The 25,029-nt window shown below is 35.3% G+C and overlaps 3 protein-coding genes across 4 annotated transcripts; all 3 read left to right on the forward strand.

Moving 5' to 3' along the window:
- Window positions 1-2,206: 2,206 nt before the first annotated feature.
- LOC140870918 (vacuolar-processing enzyme-like) lies at window positions 2,207-8,229 on the forward strand. Its single transcript, XM_073273323.1, is given in 10 exon segments — window positions 2,207-2,511; window positions 4,310-4,474; window positions 4,553-4,709; window positions 4,884-4,969; window positions 5,061-5,260; window positions 5,491-5,539; window positions 6,016-6,225; window positions 7,168-7,374; window positions 7,750-7,884; window positions 7,886-8,229. Coding segments are annotated over 10 exon segments (1,464 nt in total). The 5' UTR covers window positions 2,207-2,316; the 3' UTR covers window positions 7,946-8,229.
- Window positions 8,230-12,887: 4,658 nt separating this feature from the next.
- On the forward strand, window positions 12,888-15,182 carry LOC140870966 (protein neprosin-like). The gene is made up of 5 exons (XM_073273392.1): window positions 12,888-13,037; window positions 13,458-13,544; window positions 14,215-14,418; window positions 14,579-14,725; window positions 14,802-15,182. The coding sequence occupies exons 1-5, from the start codon at window positions 12,888-12,890 to the stop codon at window positions 15,180-15,182; spliced, it is 969 nt and encodes a 322-aa protein (XP_073129493.1).
- Window positions 15,183-20,319: 5,137 nt separating this feature from the next.
- LOC140870923 (vacuolar protein sorting-associated protein 32 homolog 1-like) lies at window positions 20,320-24,238 on the forward strand. Of its 2 annotated transcripts, none has more exons than XM_073273331.1 (8): window positions 20,320-20,420; window positions 20,583-20,721; window positions 21,146-21,245; window positions 22,179-22,264; window positions 22,351-22,442; window positions 23,109-23,223; window positions 23,304-23,487; window positions 23,911-24,238. In XM_073273331.1, exons 2-7 carry the CDS (start codon window positions 20,650-20,652, stop codon window positions 23,481-23,483), a joined length of 645 nt encoding a protein of 214 aa, XP_073129432.1. In that variant the 5' UTR covers window positions 20,320-20,420; window positions 20,583-20,649; the 3' UTR covers window positions 23,484-23,487; window positions 23,911-24,238. The 2 variants fall into 2 exon arrangements, with proteins under 2 accessions (XP_073129432.1, XP_073129433.1); XM_073273332.1 differs by having other exon boundaries at window positions 20,372-20,420; window positions 20,629-20,721.
- Window positions 24,239-25,029: the final 791 nt, after the last annotated feature.

Consider the following 25,029-nt stretch of genomic DNA (forward strand, 5'->3'; position numbering starts at 1 on the left):
CAACTGTTGAACGTTATCACCCAATTTTCTTAATTTGATAATTTTAATTCATGTTGGGGATTGTTGGACTAAATTCAACCGGTGAATTAAAATTCATGTATTTAATGGTTAGATGATAGATGACTTATTAACTTAACTCATCTAACCATTAATCGGTTTCAAAACTTGAAGTAAATAACTCATCTAACAATTAGTAGGTTTCAAAACTTAAATTAAATACAATTAATTTATGTAAACTTTTGAAACCGATGTGTAAAGTGCAATAAATAAGGAAATTTCCTCTTAACTATAAATATATATATATATATATATATATATATATATATATATATATATATATGCATGTCTTGTTCTTTTGAGAGATATAGAAAAACAAAGGTTCTACATTCTAATATATTGTTTTTCTTGTTTTTTTGTCAAAAGTTGATTACGATAAGGTACTTTCAGTTTGTCGGAGTAACAAATTTGTATTTATTTGCTATCGGTATTGCTGTTGTATCCTGAGAGACAGACGTCTATACGATCCTCAAAACACTATAGATGAGAAGACGAATATGTTTTAAAAAAACTTTATTTTTCACAGGCCTCGATCTTCAACTTGTTGAACCTCCTCTTAGTGACGAAGTAACAAAGTTGTTTCAATCGACAAGAGTTCAATTCGCTACAACCAACCACAATTCTATTTAGAATAATATTTATTCAATTAAATTAGATCTTATTTTATAGTTGAAATTAAATATATTATTTCTAATATATTTGTTTCTCATCTCATATATGATTAACATATACTTCTTTGTTTGCAAAATGCAATGATATAAGGATGCTTTTTAATTAAAAAAGAATATGTTTATTTTATTTGGTTATATGTTGCTTATGAAAATCAATGATATTTGGATTTTTTCGAAGAAAAAGATAGTGTATTTTATTTTTTTATGGGCCATACTATGTGTACATAGAGTTGTACACGTAGTCTTATACGCAACGATTAAATATTATTTTCTCAATCAAAATTCAATTCTTCATTCAATCTTTTCTTTTTTCACGATTATTTAAATTCCAAAGCTTCCACTTTCTACTTCATCAAAGTCTCCTTTACACATATGCCTACATCCCCTTTTTCTCCTTAATTTCTTCACAGTAGAAAAAAATGTCTTTAAAAAATTGAAATACCCAACAATTAGTCCTATGTATGTTGTTTTATCCAGTTACCTAATTTTCTAAACTTCCCATTTTCCAGATCCTAGTTTTTCTTATTTATGAATAATTATCCAGTTTTTTTAGATTTATTGAAATACAAATCCATATTAAATTCGCTGCAAAATCCAATAAAACAGCCTTTTCACAACACAAATCTCACAATACATCTATTTGGGGAAGTTTTATGATTCACCGGGTATTTCACCCGGTGGATCTGGGTCGTTCATGGGGCCCGGGCCCCATGAAAAAGAGCTCGAGCCCCACATAATTATGTGGGGTCCGGGATGTTGGACGGTGGATGATGCACCGGGTGAATTTTACCCGGTGCAGCATAGAATAAGCCATTCATTTGGGAGTTTCGAGGGGTTGGTTATGGTTATATCCTCTTTGTTTCTTCATCATAAATAAATATAGATACTTTTATTTTGTTATTATTTTCAGTTTAAATTTGTAAATATGAAGTAGAAATGAGATTGGAGATATTAAAATTACTTGGGTCAGACATCAAGGAGGTTGCCCGCGACGAAAAGATGACTGGCCGGAAGATGAACAGATCGCACGGAAAAAAAGGAAAAAAGAGGAATAAAAAGAGGAAAATAAATTAGTGAGCAGACCGTCTAAATTGATTAGTAGAAGAATTAGGAAAAAATAGTAAAATATCGTGAGATATTAATTAAGATCTAGCTGGAGAGATTTTGAGGAGAAATTGTGTAATCTCATGTGTACAATTTTATGTACACATAACATTTTTTTTAAAATTTGATCGAATATATAAAATTATTATTTTATACGACAAAAATATTATTTTTTACGTGGTACATATGAGTGACTTGAATTAATCTGTCTAATTAAAAGATTCTATTTTTTTTGGGGGACATAAAGCAGTGTATTTTAAATTTTTTGGAGACTTAAAAAATTATGATAGGGATCTTAACCGTGCAAAAATAGCATCATTATTATTTTATTTTTATAATATAATACAAGATAAAAGGAATCTCCTGGCCCAACCGCACCTCGCCGTATGATCGGGGAGGAAAGAATAAAATAAAATAAAGACATATTTTCCTTTTATAAAAAAAACACAAGGCATTCGTTGTATCATCGCACGCACCACCAGTAATGACGAATCGCTCAGCATTTGCGCTCTTCCTACTTTTACTCTCCATAGTAGCCATCGCCGATGCCCGGGATGACTTTATCAGGCTTCCTTCTGAAGCACGCGTTTTCTTCGGCGGAGCTGAGGACGATTCCGTGGGGACCAGGTGGGCTGTCTTGTTGGCCGGATCCTCTGGTTACTGGAATTATCGCCATCAGGTGATTACGCTCTCATCTTTGATTTAGGTTTTTTTTAAAAAAAATTAAGATTCTAGTCTAGAATTTGAGCTCCGAATTTAAACAAAAAAAAAATGTTTTGAGATCTTTCGTCAACGGTTTATGAATTAATGACCGTGATTATGAACTTTTGTTTTGCCTTTCTAATTTTCCGATGAAATCGGCAATAAATTTGTCTAGCGTGTTAGATTTCTGATATTTAGTTCGTATTGGTATTTATTCCACCGAGCGACTTACCAAGAATCCAAGTGCTGTTTTTAATTTTTCTCTTGGGTCACACACACACACACAGCATATTATGTTTATATGTCTTCCTTTCTGAAAGTAATTTTTCCCTCATCTTCGATTCTTCGGATAGATTTTTTTAAAAAAAATTACCTAGTAATCTTCAAATGAATTATTTGATAGATAATCTAATTTTGGTTGAACTAAATGCCAGATATTGACGTGCCAGTAAAGTCGTCTGAATAATTGGAGCCTTGTAATACAAGCAGAGGCCCACATGTATTATTATTTATTACTATTTAGTTTTGTCTTAGGTAATAGTTAGCTCGCTTAGTACTTATTAAGGTGGCCCCCACTGAACAACATTATTGTATTTTCGATCTCGAGAACATGATTTTTTTCCACCAGTTTCTTGTGGTCTGTGGAATTGTCTATGGATGTTAGAGACAGCTCGAGCTTGGACTTTTTGACAGCACAAGTCTAATAATGATTTCTAAACATTCTCTATATTTTAGTAATAAGTAATTCGAATATTGATTTTATGTATAAAGTAATTCGAATATTGATTTTATGCATTGAGTCCTTGAATGCATCCATCAGCTCAAAATTCAAATATGCCTGTCAAACCCATGATAGAGCTTATTAATAAGTTTATGAACAAATTTTGTTAAACATAATCTGGACTAGTGAGCCAACTCATGGGCCAATCTCTACCTTATGCTCCTTTATATAAAATTCAATGAGCTTAATTTCTTGCAATCGAGCTCAACTCTTCGACAAGACTACTTGTTACACATACCATTGATACGATCTAAATCGATCTTGTTGTGTGACCACACTCTTCGAATGAGTATCTGCGCTAGGCTTCTTAAAATTAAAGAAAGAAGATAAGAAAGGTGGATAGTAGGGATGGGAACGATACACAAACTGGAACCGGATGGACTAGAGATGAGAAGAGCAGGGAAGAAGCCCATTTTCTATATTTAACAAAACTTTCCTATGTTTAAGATATATCTTTTATATTTATATTCTGAATGATATAGACCATTTGCAACTAAATGTAAAATTCCAATTTCCAAGTAATATAGAGCTCAATTGTGATCTCATGTGAACATGTTTTTCTCGAAGCATCTTTGTTTTTTATATCGGTTTGTTTTAAATAGGATAGTGTCGATTGTCTTTTTTTTTTTTTTTTTTTTAAATAATAAAAAAAAGAACCTCAACCATGTGCTAAGCAACCTTCACAAACGAGTGTAAATACGAAAATTTAAAGTCTGCTTTTATTTATTAAAGGAAATTACAGTCCAAGTAAAATTAAAGTTGATGATGGAACTTTACCGGAAGATTAGAATGCTATTAGAATGCTCTAATACCAAAAGAAATATCTGCTAAAGAAGAAGAAAATAAAGTGACTTGAAAAGTATAAACGCAGTCTTGCTTCTAGATACCGGTCTTAATGAAGCCCTTTATGTCAAGGATTTGCATTTTGACCTTTTGATGTTCCTTTGTTCTTCCAGTCAACTGACACTGATACTAGTCTTTACATTTGTGATAGGCGGATGTATGCCATGCATATCAAATTCTAAAAAAAGGTGGTCTCAAGGATGAGAATATTGTGGTTTTCATGTATGATGACATTGCTTTCAATGTAGAAAACCCAAGGCCAGGGGTCATCATTAACAGTCCTCATGGTGAGGATGTCTACAAGGGAGTTCCAAAGGTTTGTCTTATTCCCGAGTCTCTAATTTGCAAAGTGATAGTTGAAACTTATTTCTCTTTTCTCACTCTCCTGAGGCAGGATTATGTTGGAGATGAAGTTACTGTTGACAACTTTTTTGCCGTGCTTCTTGGGAACAAAAGTGCTGTTAGAGGAGGTAGCGGGAAGGTTGTCGACAGTGGCCCTAATGATCATATATTCATATTCTATTCTGATCATGGTGGTGCTGGGGTGCTTGGTTAGTGAGCTACTGTTAACATATATTTACCGTACTTTGAAAAACTTTAGCTTACAATGTTTAGATCTGATAGCATCACTTTCTGTATCTTCTTTCCGTGTATTTTATTCATTGACTATGCGTGTAGTTTTAAGCATTTGATTGCATATTCGGTGTACTATATTATATGCTCAGGGATGCCTACGTTTCCCTATCTTTATGCGGATAATCTGATCGACGTTTTGAAGAAGAAACATGCCTCTGGAACATATAGGAGCTTGGTAACGATTCTGGTTTTTATTTCATGTTGCAATCTTTTATCTGTTAAGCGAGATGTAAAATCTTGCACAGCTGACACATCAACTTTTTTAGGTATTTTATCTTGAAGCTTGTGAATCTGGAAGTATATTTGAGGGTCTTCTTCCTGAAGGCTTGAATATTTATGCAACCACTGCATCAAATGCGGAAGAGAGTAGCTGGGGAACCTATTGCCCTGGAGAATATCCCTATCCTCCCCCAGAATATGAAACTTGCTTGGGTGACCTGTACAGTATTTCCTGGATGGAGGACTGGTATGGATTAGTTTTTGGGTTCTGTGGTTGATAGCGTATGTGACTTGAACTTGAAGTGCATCAGCATATATGCAAACTCAGCAAAGTTTACCTTTATTTTTCAATGGCTACGTTACTGAAGCTAATTGCCCACTCAAAAGCAATTCCATGAACGAACCTGTTGCTACCTCTAATTCCACTTGTCATATTTTATTTTTTTTCTTGATATTTTATATTGTGACCATGAACAGTGATATTCACAACCTTCGGACTGAAACCTTAAGGCAACAATATCAACTGGTAAGATCTCATCAAACTATGTCTTTACATTGAGCAATGCTATCGAACTGGTATGTTCTTTGTTTTCTTTTTGTTTTTTAAACAATGGCCACTGCACTGGAGATGTCCTTACAATAAACTGTAAGAAACAAGGAAGGGGAACTAAACAATTGAACTAGTCTGTTGGTTGATAGAAGATTGTTGAACTCCTTACCGCATTCATACAAAAACTGTCCACAAACATTTCCATGTATTGTTATTATGGACTCACATGATCTCGGGAATGGACATTACAAACATGGGGGTGAATTGATTTCATGATTTTTGGTGTATCATATCCTAAACGTTCTGTGTTTTTCCTGATATCATTTTGGAATGATTATATATGTTGATATGTGCAGGTTAAGGCGCGAACAGCTAATGAGAATCTTACTATGGCACGTTCTGTGTTTTTCCTGATATCATTTTGGAATGATTATATATGTTGATATGTGCAGGTTAAGGCGCGAACAGCTAATGAGAATTCTTACTATGGCTCCCATGTGATGCAATATGGTGATCTGAAGCTAAGTGTGGGTAATCTTTTCACATACTTGGGTACAGATCCTGCAAATGATAATTTCACTTTTGTTGATGAAAATTCTCTTCGGCCATCTTCAAAAGCTGTGGATCAGCGAGATGCTGATCTTCTACATTTTTGGCATAAGGTATGTTCAGCTCTTGTGAAAGTGGATGTGTTTATCATGGTGAGTCTGTTTCTCATGACTACATCTGAATATGTTGTAGAGCAATTAAGCTTAGGGGTGTCAATGGGGCGGGTATGGGTCGGGTTTGGCCGAACCCGATACCCGCCCCATTAACAAAACATGGATCCATTACCCGCCCCACCCTATTTAAATATACTTGGACCCGCCCCACCCCATATCTGAAATGGGGCGGGTTGGACCCATTAGACCCATGAGACCCACAAATTTATTAAAATTAAAAACAAATCTGACTGTATGATGTAGTCGAAAGGAAAAATAAAACCTTAAAATAGGAAGTCACCGGAGGAATAGGATAGACAAATGTTGAAGGATAGGTAGATGGTGATCAGCTTTAGTCTGTTTTAATTAAAAACATGAAGAATTTTAAAATATTTTTTTAGGAATTAAATTAAAATATGAAAGTAAAAGAGATGATTACGGCTAGAAAGAATATTTGAGCAATAAAAACCTATAATTTTTTATATGTATGTATTATATGGGGCAGGTCTGGGGCGGGTCTTATAAAACCCATTACCCGCCCCATACCCTCTCGGGTCTGAAAAAATGGACCCGAGACCAGCCCCAAGACCCATTTAGTGGACCCAAACCCTCCCCTCATGTACCCGGACCCATTGACATCCCTAATTAAGCTGCAGTTATGACTGAATAGCTAATTAAATAAAGTTAACCCCATCATTTAATAAATTGCGCCACGTGAAGTGACTACCTTTATACGCAGATTCAATGAATGTATATTATAGCAATCTGTACTCGTAACAAATTGAAGGAGGTAGGCCCAACAAAACAGTGAGGGCCAATAGACATAGCAAGAATTGAACCTAAGAATAATTGGCTCCTGCTATAATTTTTTTATGAGTGCTTTTCTCAATTCACCCGTGACAGTATCGCAAAGCTCCTGTAGACTCTGCTCGGAAAGTTTCAGCTCAAAAGCAGCTGGCTGAAGCTATTGGACACCGAAGTCATATTGACCACAGTGTCGAACTTGTTGGAAAACTTCTTTTCGGAATTGACAAAGGTCCTCAAGTGTTGAAGACTCTCAGACCTGCTGGGCAGCCTCTTGTTGATGACTGGGATTGCCTCAGATCAATGGTAACTAAACATCATAATTCTCTCCCTGTAAGAAAATGTCAACTGTGAGTTTCAGGAGTTGCTAAAATATCCTTCTCAAGTCCTCACTCCCCTAAACGCATTTTCTGTAACCCACGTTGACAGCTCAAGAATACTTTTTCTCATACTTCTGTAAAGTTTTGCTGAATCAACTCCTTTGATTCTATTGATTGGCGTGCATCTTAGTTCTTTTCCAGGTCTCACTCTAATAGTAAAGATCAATTCCGAATGACTGGCATTTTCCTTGAAAACATTAAACACAAATTAAATTTAGTATTATTAACTCTGTGTGAATCATCTAGCTGTCAATCTTAGATCTACATCCTAGAAATGATCCTGTTCTTATCTTCTGTACAGGTTAGAAGCTTTGAGACTCATTGTGGATCGCTGTCTCAGTATGGGATGAAACACATGCGCTCAATTGCCAATATTTGCAATGCTGGTGTGAAAAAAGAGCAGATGGCCGATGCTTCTGCTCAAGCCTGCACCAGTTTCCCTTCCAATTCTTGGAGTTCTCTCCATAGGGGCTTCAGTGCTTGATATTTGTCAGTGAACTTCTGGAAATACGTAAATTTCTCTTCTATAATGTAAATTGTTGGCTTCAATTATAGATTACGATATTGATATAATCTATGTCAGGTACAATGGCTTCAATGTTTATACAGATTAGAAGCACATCACCTATCTGTAACGTAATATGTGAATAATATTATTCTTGTTGATATTGTGCTCTCTGGGAAATATTATAGGCGTCCCTCAGAGCTGGGGAACTGGTTGAATTTGGTCTGTTATTGTATCTTATCATAAGTGGAAACTTTGTATTATTGTGTCTTTCAAGCTGAGTGTTTGCGTCACATAAAATCTAGTACATAATAGTTCATATCTTCCAAATCTTCCGCTGTGGATGAACTTATTAAATACAAGTTAAAATCAAGTTGCTTTATTTCTTAATAAAATAATTGGATTCGAGTGTTGTCTCATTTTACGTTTTTCAATTTTTAAGATGGTGTTTGGTAGAGCTTAAAAGTTCTTTCAAACAGCTTATAAGCTGTTTTAGAGCTTTTAAGCTTTGAAAATATGTTTTGTAAATTTTTTTAAAAACAGCTTATAAGCTGTCAAAATAAGTTATTTGACAGCTTATAAGATGTTTTTAAAAAAGTAAGGGAGATACTTTTTTCAAAAATATCTTATTTTAATATTTTATCTCTCTAAAATATCCTTGAATATTTTAATAAATTTTCATCTTTATCTTCCACCATTAAATATTAAATATTATATAAAAAAATTACAAATCACATAAATTTTTTTAAAATTAAATATTAAAACAATTTTATTTTTTAATATATGTTTATTCTAAAATTATTTTCGTATATGTATAATTTGAAATATTATTTTAATATAATTATACCTTTTTTTTGATAATTTTGACAATAAAAAGATTTTATAATACTAAACACATCAACATCTTTAAGTTATTTAAAATGTTTACCCAATCATTTTAACAATTTATTTTTAAAAGAAGTTCTAACAGCTTATAAGCTCGTAAAATAGCTTTTAAGCTCTTTTTAATAAGTTTAGTCAAACACAATCACTCCGTTTCATTTAAGTTCACTCCCCAGACGCACTCAAATTTTTTTCTTTGTCAAAAACTTGGCAAATTATTAGTATTATTTTTTTTTTTTAAAAAAAAGATGCAAATGCGAGGAATGCTATATGGCATTATATATATCCATGGCAAAAATATCTCATCCAAAAGAGGATCCAACACCAATCACATATTCACATTATGTAATAAATTTAAAATATAGTTTCTAGAAATCAAGCGGCAATGCAAATCCAATAATGGCCTTATGTTTCCATGACCACTCAGCCAAATACATTTTCACGCTATCCTAAAATATTTTAGGCTCTGTAAAAGATTAAAAAGTGATAGGAAACCCTAGTTTGTGTGGATGTGTGTTTTTTGTAATATATAAAAAAAACCCCATATTACAACTAATATCCACAAAATATTACACAATTAAATAACCCAAATAATGCTACATGAAATATAATTTTAATTGACTAGAAATTTTTTTTTCTAAAAGTTCTTAATTTATTATATATACGTTCTTAATTCCAAAATATTTAAAAAAATTACTGTATAAAATAGAATACTTCATAAACAAACAAGATATAAGTATGGCTGCTAAGTGTATATATATGGGACGTACACAAATTTTTTATATGACAATAGGGGACACAATTTTAAACCAATACTTACTGAAGCTGGAATCTTTGAGTATAGTATATAGATAAAATAAATAATTAAACATATATATATATATATAATGATTATATTTGCACAAAAACTCTCTTTACTTTATTTATTAACTTTTATATGTGCTGTTAAGATAAATAGAAAGTTTCTTGATGTATTTATATTGCAAAAGAAAAAAAAAAAGTTTCAAATTTGTGCCAAACATGGAACATCAAGTGGAGCTGTGGAGGACCAAACATTGCTTTAAGAAAAGCAATTGGATTTGGAGCCTCTTTTATTTTATTTATTTTTATTAAATTGATAAGCGCATACGATTTTATCATTTAATTAATAAAAGTTGAAAATTTTATGACTCCCTCACCTCGGTGGTGCTGAATTTACCTTATTTTATGCTTTAAACAATATAAAAGCAAATATTCTTTATTCCCAGCCAACATCAAATTTTATAATGAATGATTACTGACTCAAAGAAACAAACTATAATAATAATAAAATCAAATAATAATATAATATAAAACACTCACTGACAAACTACAAAATGCACATGAAAATGTAGAAATTACATGCAAAAGATCGAAAAAAATAAAAATTTAATACCCAACGCAAACACCTAAAAATAAAGTTCAACCGGCGCCAAATACCAAATCAACAGATCTACCCGAAAACAAATCCTCTCCGCCTATACATCGCAGTCCACCCCATCTATATATGTATGTAGGAATTCATGAAATCATTCAGATCCTTAGTGCAGATCCGAAGACGAAAGCTACCACTGCAACGGCGCAACCAACAGCAAAGGAGGGTGATGCGATTCCGGAGGCGGACTCAGGTACAGGAGCCGGAGCAGGCGCAGGCGACTGAGCTGCCGCGTTGGCTACCAGGGCGAAAATCGTGACAATCGCGAAAGCGACCATGGAAGCTCTGCATTGTGACACCGCCATTGCAGTTTCGAGAGAAGGAATATTGGAGATATGATGAGTGGCGGAGCTGAGAGAAGAGTGCTAGCTAGTGTTTATATATAGGAGAGGCAAAGATTCGATGGGAATGTCGCGGGCAGGGGGTGGGTGCGGGACGGGCAGCTGCCCGAATTTACAGACTGGCTAGTGGTAGTGGAGAAGAGACAGCTGTTGCGGGTCACCATCACTAACGGATTCTTACGACGTCGTTTCAGGCGTTTTGAATTTTGAAAAAGTTTCTGATTGACATTTTTGACCCTACGAGCTGTTCCAAGCTGTTTAGCACATGCACATGGGGGTGCACGTTAATTGTCATGATTTTTGTTGAAATAAATATGAAAATGATTTCTTTTTTGAAAAAAAATATGCAAAATTTTAATTTGCCAGCGGTTTCATATGGTTTTGTTCATAGTTTGATATCATCATAAAGTATAAATTAAATGTGAGATGGGAAAGAAACATCTACGGTCTACCACATAGTACTTATTACTTATTACTTATTTGATACATACAAAAATAATAGTGTCCACCGTATTTGTGAGTGTTACATACTAGTTACCGCATTTTATTTTTAAAAAAAAGGGTTGATCCCGAAGGGGACCTCATTTCACATGAGTTAGAGATCCATTGGCTCATGCGGAGGGTAAATCGAGAGACATGCACGAACGGCAGAGACCTGAAGGAGGGAGCACATGTCCCAATCCCCAGAGCATACCCCATAATATTTCAGCAGGAAATATGCTCCACACGAAAATCGAACCCGCAACGCTGGAGAATTTCTTCCCACGTCACCTCAGACCTTACCAACTCGCCTATGCTCCTGTGGGCCAGTCACCGCATTTTATTGCACAAACTCGTTCTTTCATTCAATAAAATTTATACAAATAATTAATCTATTTTAGTATATTCTAGAAACAACAAATTAAACAAGTTTTTTATCATCATTAAAAACTTAGATATTTTTTAAAAAACAATTAATTAGACTAAAAATCCATACACGCGACATGCATGGTTGGTAGTGTTAAATTAAAATAGCTAGCTAGCTTTAATTAGTGGGTGGACATCAAAATGAATTATGATTGAAAATAGAAAAAAGGTTGGATATGATTTCAAACCATCTTTTATCGGGTAATAAAAGCCCAAATGCCCATCAACTTAAAGAGTCCTGAAATTCTATGGGGAATTTTGTTGCCTTCGTAAATGCTGAATTATTACTCCATTCAGTCACCAATTATATTAAAATCTATGGTCTGGATCAAGACTAGATTCAATCCACCATTCACACACAAATAAAAAAAAAAAATCATGTGGGTCAAGTGTGCGTACATGTCACGTAATTAGGTCGATAACCATAGCATATCATCAACCAAACTAACGCACAACCCCAATAACACTAATGAGATCAATACCGAGATTTTGAGCATAGAAATTAATCAGGGTAATATCCCACCGTAACATCTCATCATCAACCCAACTAGTTTACAAGTTACAACTTACCCCAATAATTAATGTTGATGACCTCTAATATATTTTAGGTGATGTTGATTAATAAATTCCACTTCTTTTTACGTACATAGACTAGCTAGCTAGTGAACAACATTATATTGCCCACGTACGGTTTCAAATTAAGAAGAGGAGAGGAGACACTGCTGGCAAAATATTAAATATATATATCCGTTTAATCAAATGAATTAGTCGAGAGTGGATTCTATATATTTGAGTGGGTGTGCATGGCATCACCACCCTAGCTAGCTAATCTAGGGAAAATTCGATCCTATCCATAGGGTATTATCCAATGGGTGGTGTGAACTTTTTTTATTGGTACAAATCATATAGGCCTCACATAAATATATAGTACTCACATGATTTGCATCAATCACATACTTTCACCTACGCATGGGATCTAACCTCCCCTAATTTAGCCAAAGGTCATCGAGGATAATCAATGTCGTGCAAGTCATTTAATTTGAAGCCAACGAGGGAAGAGCGACTGAGCTCCATATGCATGTTATTTCTCATAATTACTCATTCGGCATTTATTTAATTATAATTACAAATATAAATATAAAACACACTTGTCAACAAATATTTTGTTTCCATAATTCAAATTCCGAATTACTTTTAGATGATCATGGAAAGTAAGTCATGCGAACAATGACTTCTTCCCGCGAACACTTAACTTTAAATGTGTTTGCAGTTTTTCAAGCAATTACTACAGGAAAGTTCTCTTAAACAACTTGAATTGAAAACAAGAAAACTACGTACAGTAGTACCTTAGAATGGAATTCAAAAGAATGGTGGTAATATTTCTCTTGCAAATTTCTTTATCGATAGCAAATAGTGATGTGGTAGTTAATGTCTCTCTATCAAAACAAGAATCTGTGGAGAGAACAAATCTTCAGAAACTTCATGCAGTTAGAAGCATTCAGGTATGCCTAATTAATCCTTCAGTTTTATAATCTATTTTGGTCTATATATATATATATAGTTTTAATCTCAATCGGATAAACAGACAATGCAAACGTATATATATATGTAATTTGTATCTTCATGCATGCATGCAAAAAAAGTAAAATAAAATCATAGTATAGGTGTTGCGTCCCAAATCCCATGGGCTCGTTGGACTTGCGGTTGTTATGAAACCTGGTACATCATGAGAATTCAACTATTTTGACATTTTCTTGAAAAATATATATGACTTTCTTCGTCTTTTTTAAAATTTCTCCGATACTCTCCGATGGGCTTTTTCCTTCATACAGAAAATAAAAGTTTTTCAAATATGAAACAAAAAATTTAAATAGTATTTGAAACCTAGCTAATTATCTCGATCGGTCTTGCATATATGTTAGAGTGAGGATGGAGATGTCATCGATTGCATAGACATCTACAAGCAGCCAGCTTTTGATCATCCCACTTTGAGGGATCACAAAATCCAGGTATATATCCATTAATGATCAAGATTTTATATCATAGTATCTTATATGATCAGTTATATATGCATGTTCTTAAAAATATCATGCACTATAATATATATAGCTCCTGTAATAGATTATGAATATATATGGTAATAAAAAAAAACTAAAAAATTATAACTTGTCAGTTGAACCCCAGCAAAGCCATATTAATTAAAGACAGGTGCAGGTGCAGCATCGTCGACCAAAGCAAAGAAAATGTTTGTGGGAAGAAATGCAAACTCTTCCAGGACTGTCACGACTCAAATCTGGCAGAGAAGTGGAAGTTGTCCAAAAGGAACGATTCCCATTCGAAGAATACAAGGAAACCACTTTCCAAACAAAGACAAATTAATCCATGGCTATGGTAGGAAAAAGCCAATTGTTTTGCATTATGACAACAAGACGTTTAATGAAAGTAAAACGTTGTATCTTCAACAGATAAATCACTCGGTAGGTATGTATGATCATATATCTTTTCTTAAATATGCTTACACACAATGTACTAGCTAGGAAGAGCATGCATGCAGTAGTAACGTACGTACGTATTTCATGAGTCCCCTAGCCTGATCTATATTATATATATATATAGTTGTCACCATCTCTGCTAAATAAGAATATCCGGGCTCCACCGGCCGGCCGTTTTTACATGCAGCTGGCAATCTTGCACACCGAAGGGTATGCTTATTTAGGAGCCAAAGGAGACATAATGGTTTGGAATCCTTGGGTTGAATCAGATGATGAATACAGCACTTCTCAGGTGGCTTTAAAGAACGGTTATGAATTGATAGAATCGGGATGGGCTGTGAATCCCAGTGTCTACGGAGATAGGCAGACTCGACTATTTGTGTATTGGACTGTAAGTTATAATTAACAGAATGCACGCATAATATTACGCAAGAAAATGTAGTTTAATTAATTAAGCTCATGATGATGCATGTGTATATATATATATTATATTATATTAATGCTATGCTATGCTTAATTAATTTGTTTGATATATATATATATATGATCAGGCTGATGCTTCAAAGAAAACAGGGTGCTTTGATCTTACTTGTCCTGGATTTGTTCAAACCAGCAATGAAATAGCACTTGGTGCCGCAATCTATCCCATTTCAAATCCTACCGGACTCCCATATCAAATAACCATTTACATCCACAAGGTTGAATTGAATTTAATAATAATTTTGATAATGTGATGGGATATTAATATATTATTCATGTTTTTGAGGTAGCTAGGATCCCGCCACAAATAACTGGTGGGTAGAATATGGAGAAGGAATAAACATCGGATACTGGCCTCCCAAACTGTTCAGCGCACTCAACCACCACGCGGAGACGGTGCAATGGGGCGGCGAAGTGTACAGCTCTCGAGTGGGAACACATCCCCACACCGGCACGGGCATGGGCAGCGGCCACTTCGCCGACTACGTACTCGGAAATTCCGGGTACGTAAAGAGAATTCGAGTACTGGAGAACAACCTGATTTTGAGGTTTCCGGAATGGGTATTCAGCTATACGGATGAATATGATTGCTACGATACTTATTATATCAGTGATTATGTGCAAGATCCTGAGTTCTATTATGGAGGACCTGGTAGAAATCCCAGATGTCCTTGATTATATATTACACCTTTTCTTTATTTTATTTTATTAATTAATTGAGGTATGTTAGTTTTATAAATTATTATTAATAATTTGGTCCTTATAATGAGGACTACTGGTGGTCAAATTAATTTCTCAGGCGTGTGACGTCAGTGGGATTTGAAATAATAATATCTAATTTTGTGTCCACTCATTTTTAAATGTCTTTTAAATTAATACGAACATAGCCTTGTGTTTAATTTTTTTTTAGTTATATTTACCGTGAATGTTAGGTATGGTTAACACTATAACATACTTATATATATATATATATATATATATATGTACGATATTGTTTAAAAGAGTTATTTAATCTTCAAATTTTGTTAATCAAAATTCGTTTTATCTTTTTATTAAAATAATGCGTCCAAAATACCCCATCTTATTAATTTTAGTAATAAATGATTAAATTGCATATGATCTCCTTATGAAATATTTAAAATAACGGATAACTATTTGAGAGTTGAGACAATTAAATAGTTGTTTAATTCCATGTTTTTTTAAAAAAAAAAAAAAATTTACTCGGTAACTTTATTTTCATAATTTTAGATGTACGCTTTTAATACTTCTGACAATGTGAATTCATTTTTTTTTTTTTTTTTGAGATAAACTACATTCATTAAACGTAAACAAAACTTACAAACCAAGACTGAATGTCACCAAATGACCAAGACTACGTAGGATTAGAAAAATAAAAACTAGTCGTGCGAGCTTGTGAGCCGCCGTATAACTAATGTTTTTAAAGTTACATTGTTATAGTTTTTGCAAAATGACAATACAAAATTTTAAAAAATAAAAATAAAATATCAGAACTTGACTTAAAAATAATTTGATTTATATTTATTTTTACTGATTAGATTTTGAATTACAGGTAGAAAATATTGATAATCGTACCACATTCCTAAAATCCCCTAAAAATTATATAAGAGAAAGTATATATATATTGATGATGTTTGATAAAAACGAGTGCTCGGGATATCAAGGGTAGTATAGTGGGCTTGACGAGCTGACCGCGCTAGTAGAGATGAAGTGTGGTTTATCCCTCCTTGATCGAGATGATCCGTACACAAGGGAAAGAAATGAAAGCACGTTAGTGGGACGCCGAAAGGTTTTTCGGCGGGGCCACTCCGATGCTTAAGTCAGACTCAGAAATAGAGTGGGCTTCAGGAAAAATGAATATAGTGCTTTGGAATTTTCGATGAACATACCTCTACAAACACCTGAGGCAAGGTATTTATAAACCTTGGAGTGAGAGAGTCACTCCGCATTTACAGGGTAGTGGCCACGATCTGGGTCGTGGGTGCAAGAGTTGCCCACATTTACCTATCACACACGATGAAGCCGGAAGGCTCGGGATTATGGCAATCGTGGGGATCATGCCCTAGAGAAATGGGCTTTGTCTAAGTCATGAAGACCTGGTCCTCCCGGGATCCTGGAGCTCCAGGTCTGCCTTTATACATCCCTAACGTCCCTGACTCGGTATAGCTCTGTTCACTGCCCTGACTAGCATCCCTGATGCTTCTGCTTCTCCTAAGCCCTGATACCCCTGACTTCCCGGGATATCACCACTCCTCCCTAAAAATAGTCGGGCTAGAACCCTGTTCGCTGTCCTGACTAGCATCCCTGATGCTTATGCTTCTTCTTAGCCCTGATACCTCTGACTTCCCGGGATATCACCACTCCTCCCTAAAAATAGTCGGGCTAGAACCCTGTTCGCTGTCCTGACTAGCATCCTTGATGCTTCTGCTTCTTCTTAGCCCTGATACCCCTGACTTCCCGGGATATCACCACTCCTCCCTAAAAATAGTCGGGCTAGAACCCTGTTTGCTGCCCTGACTAGCATCCTTGATGCTTCTGCTTCTCCTTAGCCCTGATACCCCTGACTTCCCGGGATATCACCACTCCTCCCTAAAAATAGTCGGGCTAGAACCCTGTTCGCTGTCCTGACTAGTATCCCTGATGCTTCTGCTTCTTCTTAGCCCTGATACCTCTAACTTCCCGAGATATCATCACTCCTCCCTAAAAATAGTCGGGCTAGAACCCTGTTCGCTGTCCTGACTAGCATCCCTGATGCTTCTGCTTCTTCTTAGCCCTGATACCCCTAACTTTCCGGGATATCACCACTCCTCCCTAAAAATAGTCGGGCTAGAACCCTGTTCGCTGCCCTGACTAGCATCCCTGATGCTTCTGCTTCTCCTTAGCCCTGATACCCCTGACTTCCCGGGCTTATATAATTCCAAGGGCTTATATATGCCTTGGGCTTAAATGGGTGCCGGGGCATGGAACCCCCCGGGCTTATATAATGCCAAGGGCTTATATATGCATTGGGCTTAAATGGGTGCCGGGGCATGGAACCTCCCGGGCTTATATATGCCTTGGGCTTAAATGGATGCCGGGGTATGGAACCTCCCGGGCTTAAAGAGTGCCAAGGGCTTATAAATGCCTTGGGCTTATAGGGTGCCGGGGCGTGGAACATCTCGGGCTTATAGAGTGCCAAGGGCTTATAAATGTCTTAGGCTTATAGGGTGCCGGGGCATGGAACCTCCCGGGCTTATAGAGTGCCAAAGGCTTATAAATGCCTTGGGCTTATAGGGTGCCGGGGCGTGGAACCTCTCGGGCTTTGGATGCCATGGCGTAGACAGTGCCATGGACTTTTCTGGACTGCCATGGCGGAGATATTTCCATGGGCTTTTAAATGAATGCCCGGGCCTTAAAACTCCGGAACTTTAAAATACAAATGTCAGGGCCTTACTGCTAAATTGCATGCCCAATAAATCTTGGCGGGGCTTACTGCTAGATCACATGCCCGGGATCAGGGTCTTACTGCTAAATTGCATGCCCAATAAATCTTGGCGGGGCTTTGACCGGCTAAATCGGTTTGATAAAAATCTACTGGCAAGCGCACCAGGTCAAGTAATAGTAAAGTGGACTGAGAGTCCAAGTATCGATCCCACAGGGACTGTTGTCAATTCTCAAGATTTAATTATTTTACTTAATCTAGACAAAATAATAGAAAATATTTTGAATTAAATACAATAAAAATATAAAATAAAAACTGCTTAAAAAATACGAATAAAAATAACTAAAGATAAAAATAATTAAAATAAAGACAACCAAGACACACGTAGGTACCGAACAAATCTTGTAACATGTAGTCGAGTCATGACTCAGATTTAATCTTAATTCACGGGAATTCTCCTAATTTGTTCAAAGGACTATTTCTAGAACAATCAAACCTATTCAAATATTGATGAACTAATCTTTCGTAATTTTAATCAAATTTGAATGCATTAAATATTTGTGAAAATTCAGTTTACACCCAAACCGCACACTGAAATCGAATTCTATTTCTAGTCGATTTTACAATATGTTAATTATCAGAGTGATCAAAATCAATACCTCCTCTGTCGACTTGGAATCGATTAACATGCAAGCAAATAGTTGATCAGACTATTCACAAGATAAATATAAATATAACAATTAATAAAATAAAATCAACTCTGAAAAATCCCAAACAAACATCCAAGTTTTCTACATGAATTTGTTCGGCCCAATCATGCCGTCTTGGTTGAAAATAAACTACTCAATAATTAAAAATAATAATTCAAAAATAAAAATAAGAAGAAGAAAAGAAAAGAGAAATCTTCTCTCCCAAGCCTTGTAGCTGCCTCCTCTTGCGTTGTCTGCGCTCTGGAGCTTTCGAAACCCTAAAAAATATGTTATATCTTGTATATATATGGTCCGAAACGCCTACCAGTTAATTTTCTCTCAAAACAAGGATTTTTCGGAACACATATGATCCCCAAACACGCGCGCGCGCGACATAGGCCTCGCGCGCGCGCAACTCATAAAAACAGAGGCCTGGACACGAAACTCGCGCGCGCGCGAGCTTGATTCTCGCGCGCGCGCAGTACAAAAATTCTGTACCGAGCGACGATTTTCAAAAATTCATATCTCAAGATCTAGCCGTCGGATTGAGCTGAAATTTGGACAGAAGCTTCCAAACATCTTGAAATTTAATCTGAACGGTGGAGATTGGATTTGGAGCTATCTAAAATTAAATTTGATTTTTTGAACAAAGCAGGTCCGTAATTCACTCTTCAAAAAACTATTTTCCTACAAAATCAGCCGGGAGAGTGAAATACACACATATGAACTAAAACACATAAAAACACATAAAAATAATATGAATGCACACAAAATAGACATAAAAATAACATGAAATAATGCATACAAAATGCACTTATTAGGCTTACTGCTAGATCACATGCTCGGGCCCGGTGTAACTGCAAGAAAACATGAGACCAAGGCAGAAAAAATCCAAAACAATAATATCTCCAAAATAATATTGTTGATATTAAATTATAAGAACATGGCTGCCCCGCTATTGCTCCTACCATGATTTGTTCCATCCAATCACACATAGCTTAATAAAAACATGGTGCTTGCATTGGACATTCTTGAGTATATCTAAATGATGAGCAGTAGTTCCACTAATCATGCTTGGTCAAAACGTGGAAGGAGGAAACTCCAACAAAGAAGTTTTTGACCATAAAATAATCCTTGACCATTTAAAATGATATTTTATAATGCGTCAAGAAAGCAGAACTCGGCTGTCGAGAAAAAAAACCACACAACAAATTCACGGTTAAACTTATTTAATATCAACAATATTATTTTTTGTTCTTCCTGGCACTATTCTTTTAATATATAATCAATTTTACTTGTAATTAATTTTTTATATCAAAATAACAAATAATACTTAAAAAGGTGAGATGAAATGTGATCAATAAACTTGAGTTAATTTTTTTATAAGAGCCTTTATTTGAATTAATTTGTTTATTTTTTGTTATGATTGTGTTATGAAAGGATATTATAATTATAATTTTTTGACGAGGTTAACGGATGTAAACATAATCATGTCAAAAAACATATTAAACCTTGGGCTTGGATCGAATCGTTTAAAGGGCCAGATTCCAGGCCCGAAGGGTCACATGCCCTTTGCCCAATTCCCGATCAATTACCAGCACTGCCAACTGAAGGCTTCCTTTCTTTCCCGGGTGGCTGATACATAATGAAAACACGTTTTCTTTTTTGGAGCCAAGAAGGTATTCCCACAACACGTTTTTTATATTGACAGTAGTAGTTTTACCATTAACTTAATTCAGTTGAATCTGCAAAATCCAAGCTGATTCTCATCATCGGTCTGAACAAGTCAGTACTAATTTTCATACGATCTGAATAATGTTCAGATATAAATTTGCATTTCTTTATTTTTTTATCAGCTCAAGTTGTCGATTTTTATCAACTCTTTTAGTTCCTATGGTTGGTCAGATCTACGGATCAAATTTGACGCAGTTTCGGAATTTGTTGCAGGTTTAAGGATTTCAATTCTGTTTTTATTTTCCGTTACTAATCGTAGGTTTGAAAAAGATAAGCAACGATGTTTTCCGGATTTTTCTCAAAGCCTAAGCAAGAGACGAATGCTCTTGCTACCTTAGACAAGTTAAACGAGGTGCACTTCTGATCCGATTTTGTTTGAGTCTTTTTTTTAGATCTTTTTCTGCGATAACTTGATGTGTATGCCTAAGGTTTTTGAATTAGTGATAGTTCTCGCCTCGCCTTACTGTTTAATTAGCTTAAAAAATTATTTTACATGTAAATGAATATATGTATGCTGCCCAATTGCCGCAATCTAGTATTTATTATCGTTTTCTGCGTCGCTTTCTTCTAGTAATATGTGAGGAAAACATCATCACGTTTATTCACATCGAAAATACTTTTGTCATGAATTACGTGGGAAAAGATCAGTAATCTGTAAATGGTTAAAAAAAATCAAGATGATTTTCAAATCTAGAAACAATCAATTCAGAATGCAAAATCCATTTGGTTCTATACCAGCAGCATAATTTACCCGTTCTTCTTTTGGAGGTGTGCAGACTCTTGAAATGTTAGAGAAAAAAGAGAATGTCCTATTGAAGAAGGCTGCTGCAGAAGTTGAAAAGGCAAAGGACTTTACTAGAGCTAAAAATAAAAGGGGTATGATATAGTTGTGAAGTTAGTGTTCTTCTGTTACCCTCTTTTATATTGCAACTCAACATCTTTATTGTGTATTTATTCTTTGAGAGCATTGTCAAGATCCTCTTGAATGTTACAACGGGACAGTTGAACTAACTTCAAGCGGATTTAGCCGTCCTCCTCCAAAGACTCGCTGCAATCTCCCAAAAACTATTCAAAGTATCTTCTCCCACAGGCTTGGGTGCAATCTACTGAAATCACAAGAGCCAAAACATTATGAAATTGTGATGAACATGGAAGTGCTTCAATGCATTTTGCAATGATGTCAGCTGCGTTCTGTGTGTTTAAAGACCAAACATCAGGAGTAAAAGTGAACATTTTAGATGAAACTCTTGCGTGTTGAAAGTATGAACTTCTGAATTTTTAGCCCCGCAAAAGCTTTGACATAAATCCTTAACCTAATCATGTTAAAGAGCATATTGCAGATATTTGAGTCAATCTCGAAAAAAATTCAGTGGTGTCTTATGAAGATGCAGAGTCACAGACTTTCCCTTATCTAGGAAATTGCTTCCTAATACAGTCGATAACCTGCATGGAATTTTAATCAAGTTTGATTAATATATTTCTACATCAAACATTCTGTGTAAATAATCCAAAATTTTAGTTGTAGATCTCAATCCTTCCTAGGACACGAATTTGACTCGAGTATATATCATCAACTGTGTCAAATCATCATTGTAGAAATTATTTTACAACAGTGCCACCAAGGTTAACAATGCAATTTTAGACATGACATGGTATTCAGCACTTTTCTATACAGTAATTATCACAGACAGAGAAATTTACTTAGCTGTGCCACACAAATTTCAAGTCATTTGCGTTTTTTCCATTTCTTCAGATTTCAATTGCAGTATATCCAGTGAATTGAAATTTTTGTTGCATTTTAATTATTAGCTGCCATACAATGTTTAAAGAGGAAAAAGCTTTATGAACAGCAAATCGAACAGCTAGGAAATTTCCAATTGCGCATTCATGACCAGGTCAGTTTATATTCATATAATTTTCGTGGTCACGTAGCTTTGGTTTTCAAATGGCCCGTTAAATAGTGTGTGCACCTCGGCTCCAGATGATAATGCTAGAGGGGGCAAAAGCCACAACAGAAACGGTTGACGCTTTGAGAACTGGAGCAGCTGCAATGAAAGCTATGCAGAAGGCCACGTAAGCTGCATCGATCCCTATTGAGCCATTAGGTTGATTGATAAGCCATAATGAAATCTAAACCTGGAAGAAATTCTAGAGCAGATAAAAACCACAACTGACACCCGTGAAAATGAAATTTTGAAAAAATAAAGTAACTTACAAGTTACAATTTGTGTCAATTACCTGAAACCGCTTCACATTATTCTTATATGTATTACTATATGAAATTAATGAACCAGAACACACATTTTTAGCAATTCTAGGCTTGTGGCTCAACCCTTTAACAAGGTGAGTTGGCTTTGGCGTAAAACATGCAACTTTAAGACTCAAGAAGATTTTTTTTTTTAATCCTTTTAAATCAAATTTAATGTTATGATCATTCTTATTTGCTTTACTCTAATAAATATTTGGTTCATCATGATTGAAGGGATTGAAATTACGTATTACATGCCTCATGAAACAATGTCTTTATGCGTTTAAATTTTAAAATATATTTTCCAAATGCACCTCTCTTCCATCAGATGTCCTACTAGACTTGCGTCTGAAGCCTGTCCTCTCGTAGTAGTGTGCTTTATGCTTTCATTGACTATAATTTCATGATTAATATAAGGTTAAACAAATTAACCTGGTCCGCCATCAACTTCATCTGATTCATGTACGATTTGGATTTTCATGGTGTTGCAGTAATATAGATGACGTTGACAAAACAATGGATGAGATCAATGAGCAGACTGAAAATATGAAACAAATTCAGGAAGCATTATCAGCACCACTTGGTGCAGCAGCTGATTTTGATGAAGTAAGCTGTAGTTTCTGATAGCTTTGTCCTCATTACTTTTCTGGAAGGAATATATTCTTTTATGCTTTATTCATCGACAGGATGAGTTGGAGGCAGAGCTTGAAGAACTTGAAGGAGCTGAGCTGGAAGAACAGCTTCTGCATCCTGCAACCACAGCTCCTGCTGCTCCTATTCGAGTTCCTGCTGGGAGGCAACCAGTAAAGAAGGTTGAAGATGAGGACGATGAACTTGCTGAATTGCAGAGGGAAATGGCCCTTTAAGCTGGTATTTTCTGAGCTGGATTAGTAATCAGCCTCTTAATTGAAATAGAAAACTTCTTTGGATCATGCAAACACTGTTTGGTCATGGGCCTTTGATGAAATTTACAAATATAAAACATTTGGCAAAGATGCATTTGACCCCGTCATATTTGGAAGTAGTTAAAAAAATACACTCAGAAAATGGGCGTAAAATCCTGTGATTTTAAATATGTCCAATCATGTATCTATATGCGGCACCTTTTGTGGTTATTTCTTTGAAACTCTGCACTTTATCCTAGTAATATAATATTAAATATTTCGTTATTCTTCTTCGTTAATTAGCATATGTGAGCAGAATGATTTAGAAGTTGGTCATTAAAGTTGTTCCTTGATATTCAGCAGTTTTATATGTAATCTCCATTTAAGACTAAATCTTCAATTTTAATAGGTGAAATATGTGCAACTGAGTGGTCACAATTCAGAGCTTCAGCTGTTGGCCCATTTTCGGATCGATTTCGTGGAGGTACGTTCACGAGTACGGAGCTGTATATACATATGACTAGATATTTTGTGATTACCCGCACACTTTTTTCTTTACGACATTTGGGAGTCCATGTCAAGTATATTAGCTAATATAAGTGATTCAGTTCACTCATTGAACTCAAATTTCGGTGTTCGGCTTGTACTTGAGTAAATGTCTGCATACTCTTTTTCAACATACTCGATTCTTTCGAGTAACATAATTTATCTCAAGACTCAACTTGATATCATTAAAACGCCATTTATTGTTACAAATCCATTGGTCAGTCGAGCTCAACTAAATTTGATATGGAGCTCGAGCGGCTCAACGGGGTACTGTCTGGTCACGCTAGTCTAATATTGATTCTCAGCCTCATATATTGAATTACCTTTGTCCTTGTGTCTCATTTTTATGTTGTTACGGAGTCGATAATGAAAGTAAAATCTTTAGGAAGTCCAATAAATTTAATAATTAATTTTGGTTGAAGAAAATGCGCAATAAAGAACGACGGTGACTATGAACAGAGGGAAGAGGCCGGATTGCCCCTAATTAACCTGACATTTGTTGTGTTTTCACAATCTTTTTCTTATCTTCTTATCGAAAGGCCTACCTGTTTCTCCGGAAGAGGGACGGCGTAGGTCCATTTTACAATCCGTGGGCCTCAATAAGTTGACGGCCCATATTACAATTTGAGTCTAATCATATGGCGTTTTATATTTTTCTAATCCGTGTTCTTCTTCCTCCTTCTTAAAGGGCTTGCTTTTAGACCGAAATATCATTTTCATATTTTGAATTCGACAATTGAGAACCCCGAAAGAAGGGCAATTTGACGCTTTTCTTTTTGGGTTTTGGTTTTGTGCAGTTCATCCACTGTATACTGCCAATTTATTAATAAATAGAGTCAAACGTCCTTTTTAGTTTATCCCCCTCTGTCGGCCTTTTGCTTTGTTCTTTTACGCAGAAGGGGACCAATATCATCACTCGGTAGAAACAATTAATATCTTATTTTGTGCCTTGTTGAGATTTATAACTCCGATGTTTTTGTGT

This window comes from Henckelia pumila, unplaced genomic scaffold (genome assembly GCF_033568475.1).
Source record: "Henckelia pumila isolate YLH828 unplaced genomic scaffold, ASM3356847v2 CTG_298:::fragment_3, whole genome shotgun sequence".
Lineage (NCBI taxonomy): Eukaryota > Viridiplantae > Streptophyta > Magnoliopsida > Lamiales > Gesneriaceae > Henckelia > Henckelia pumila.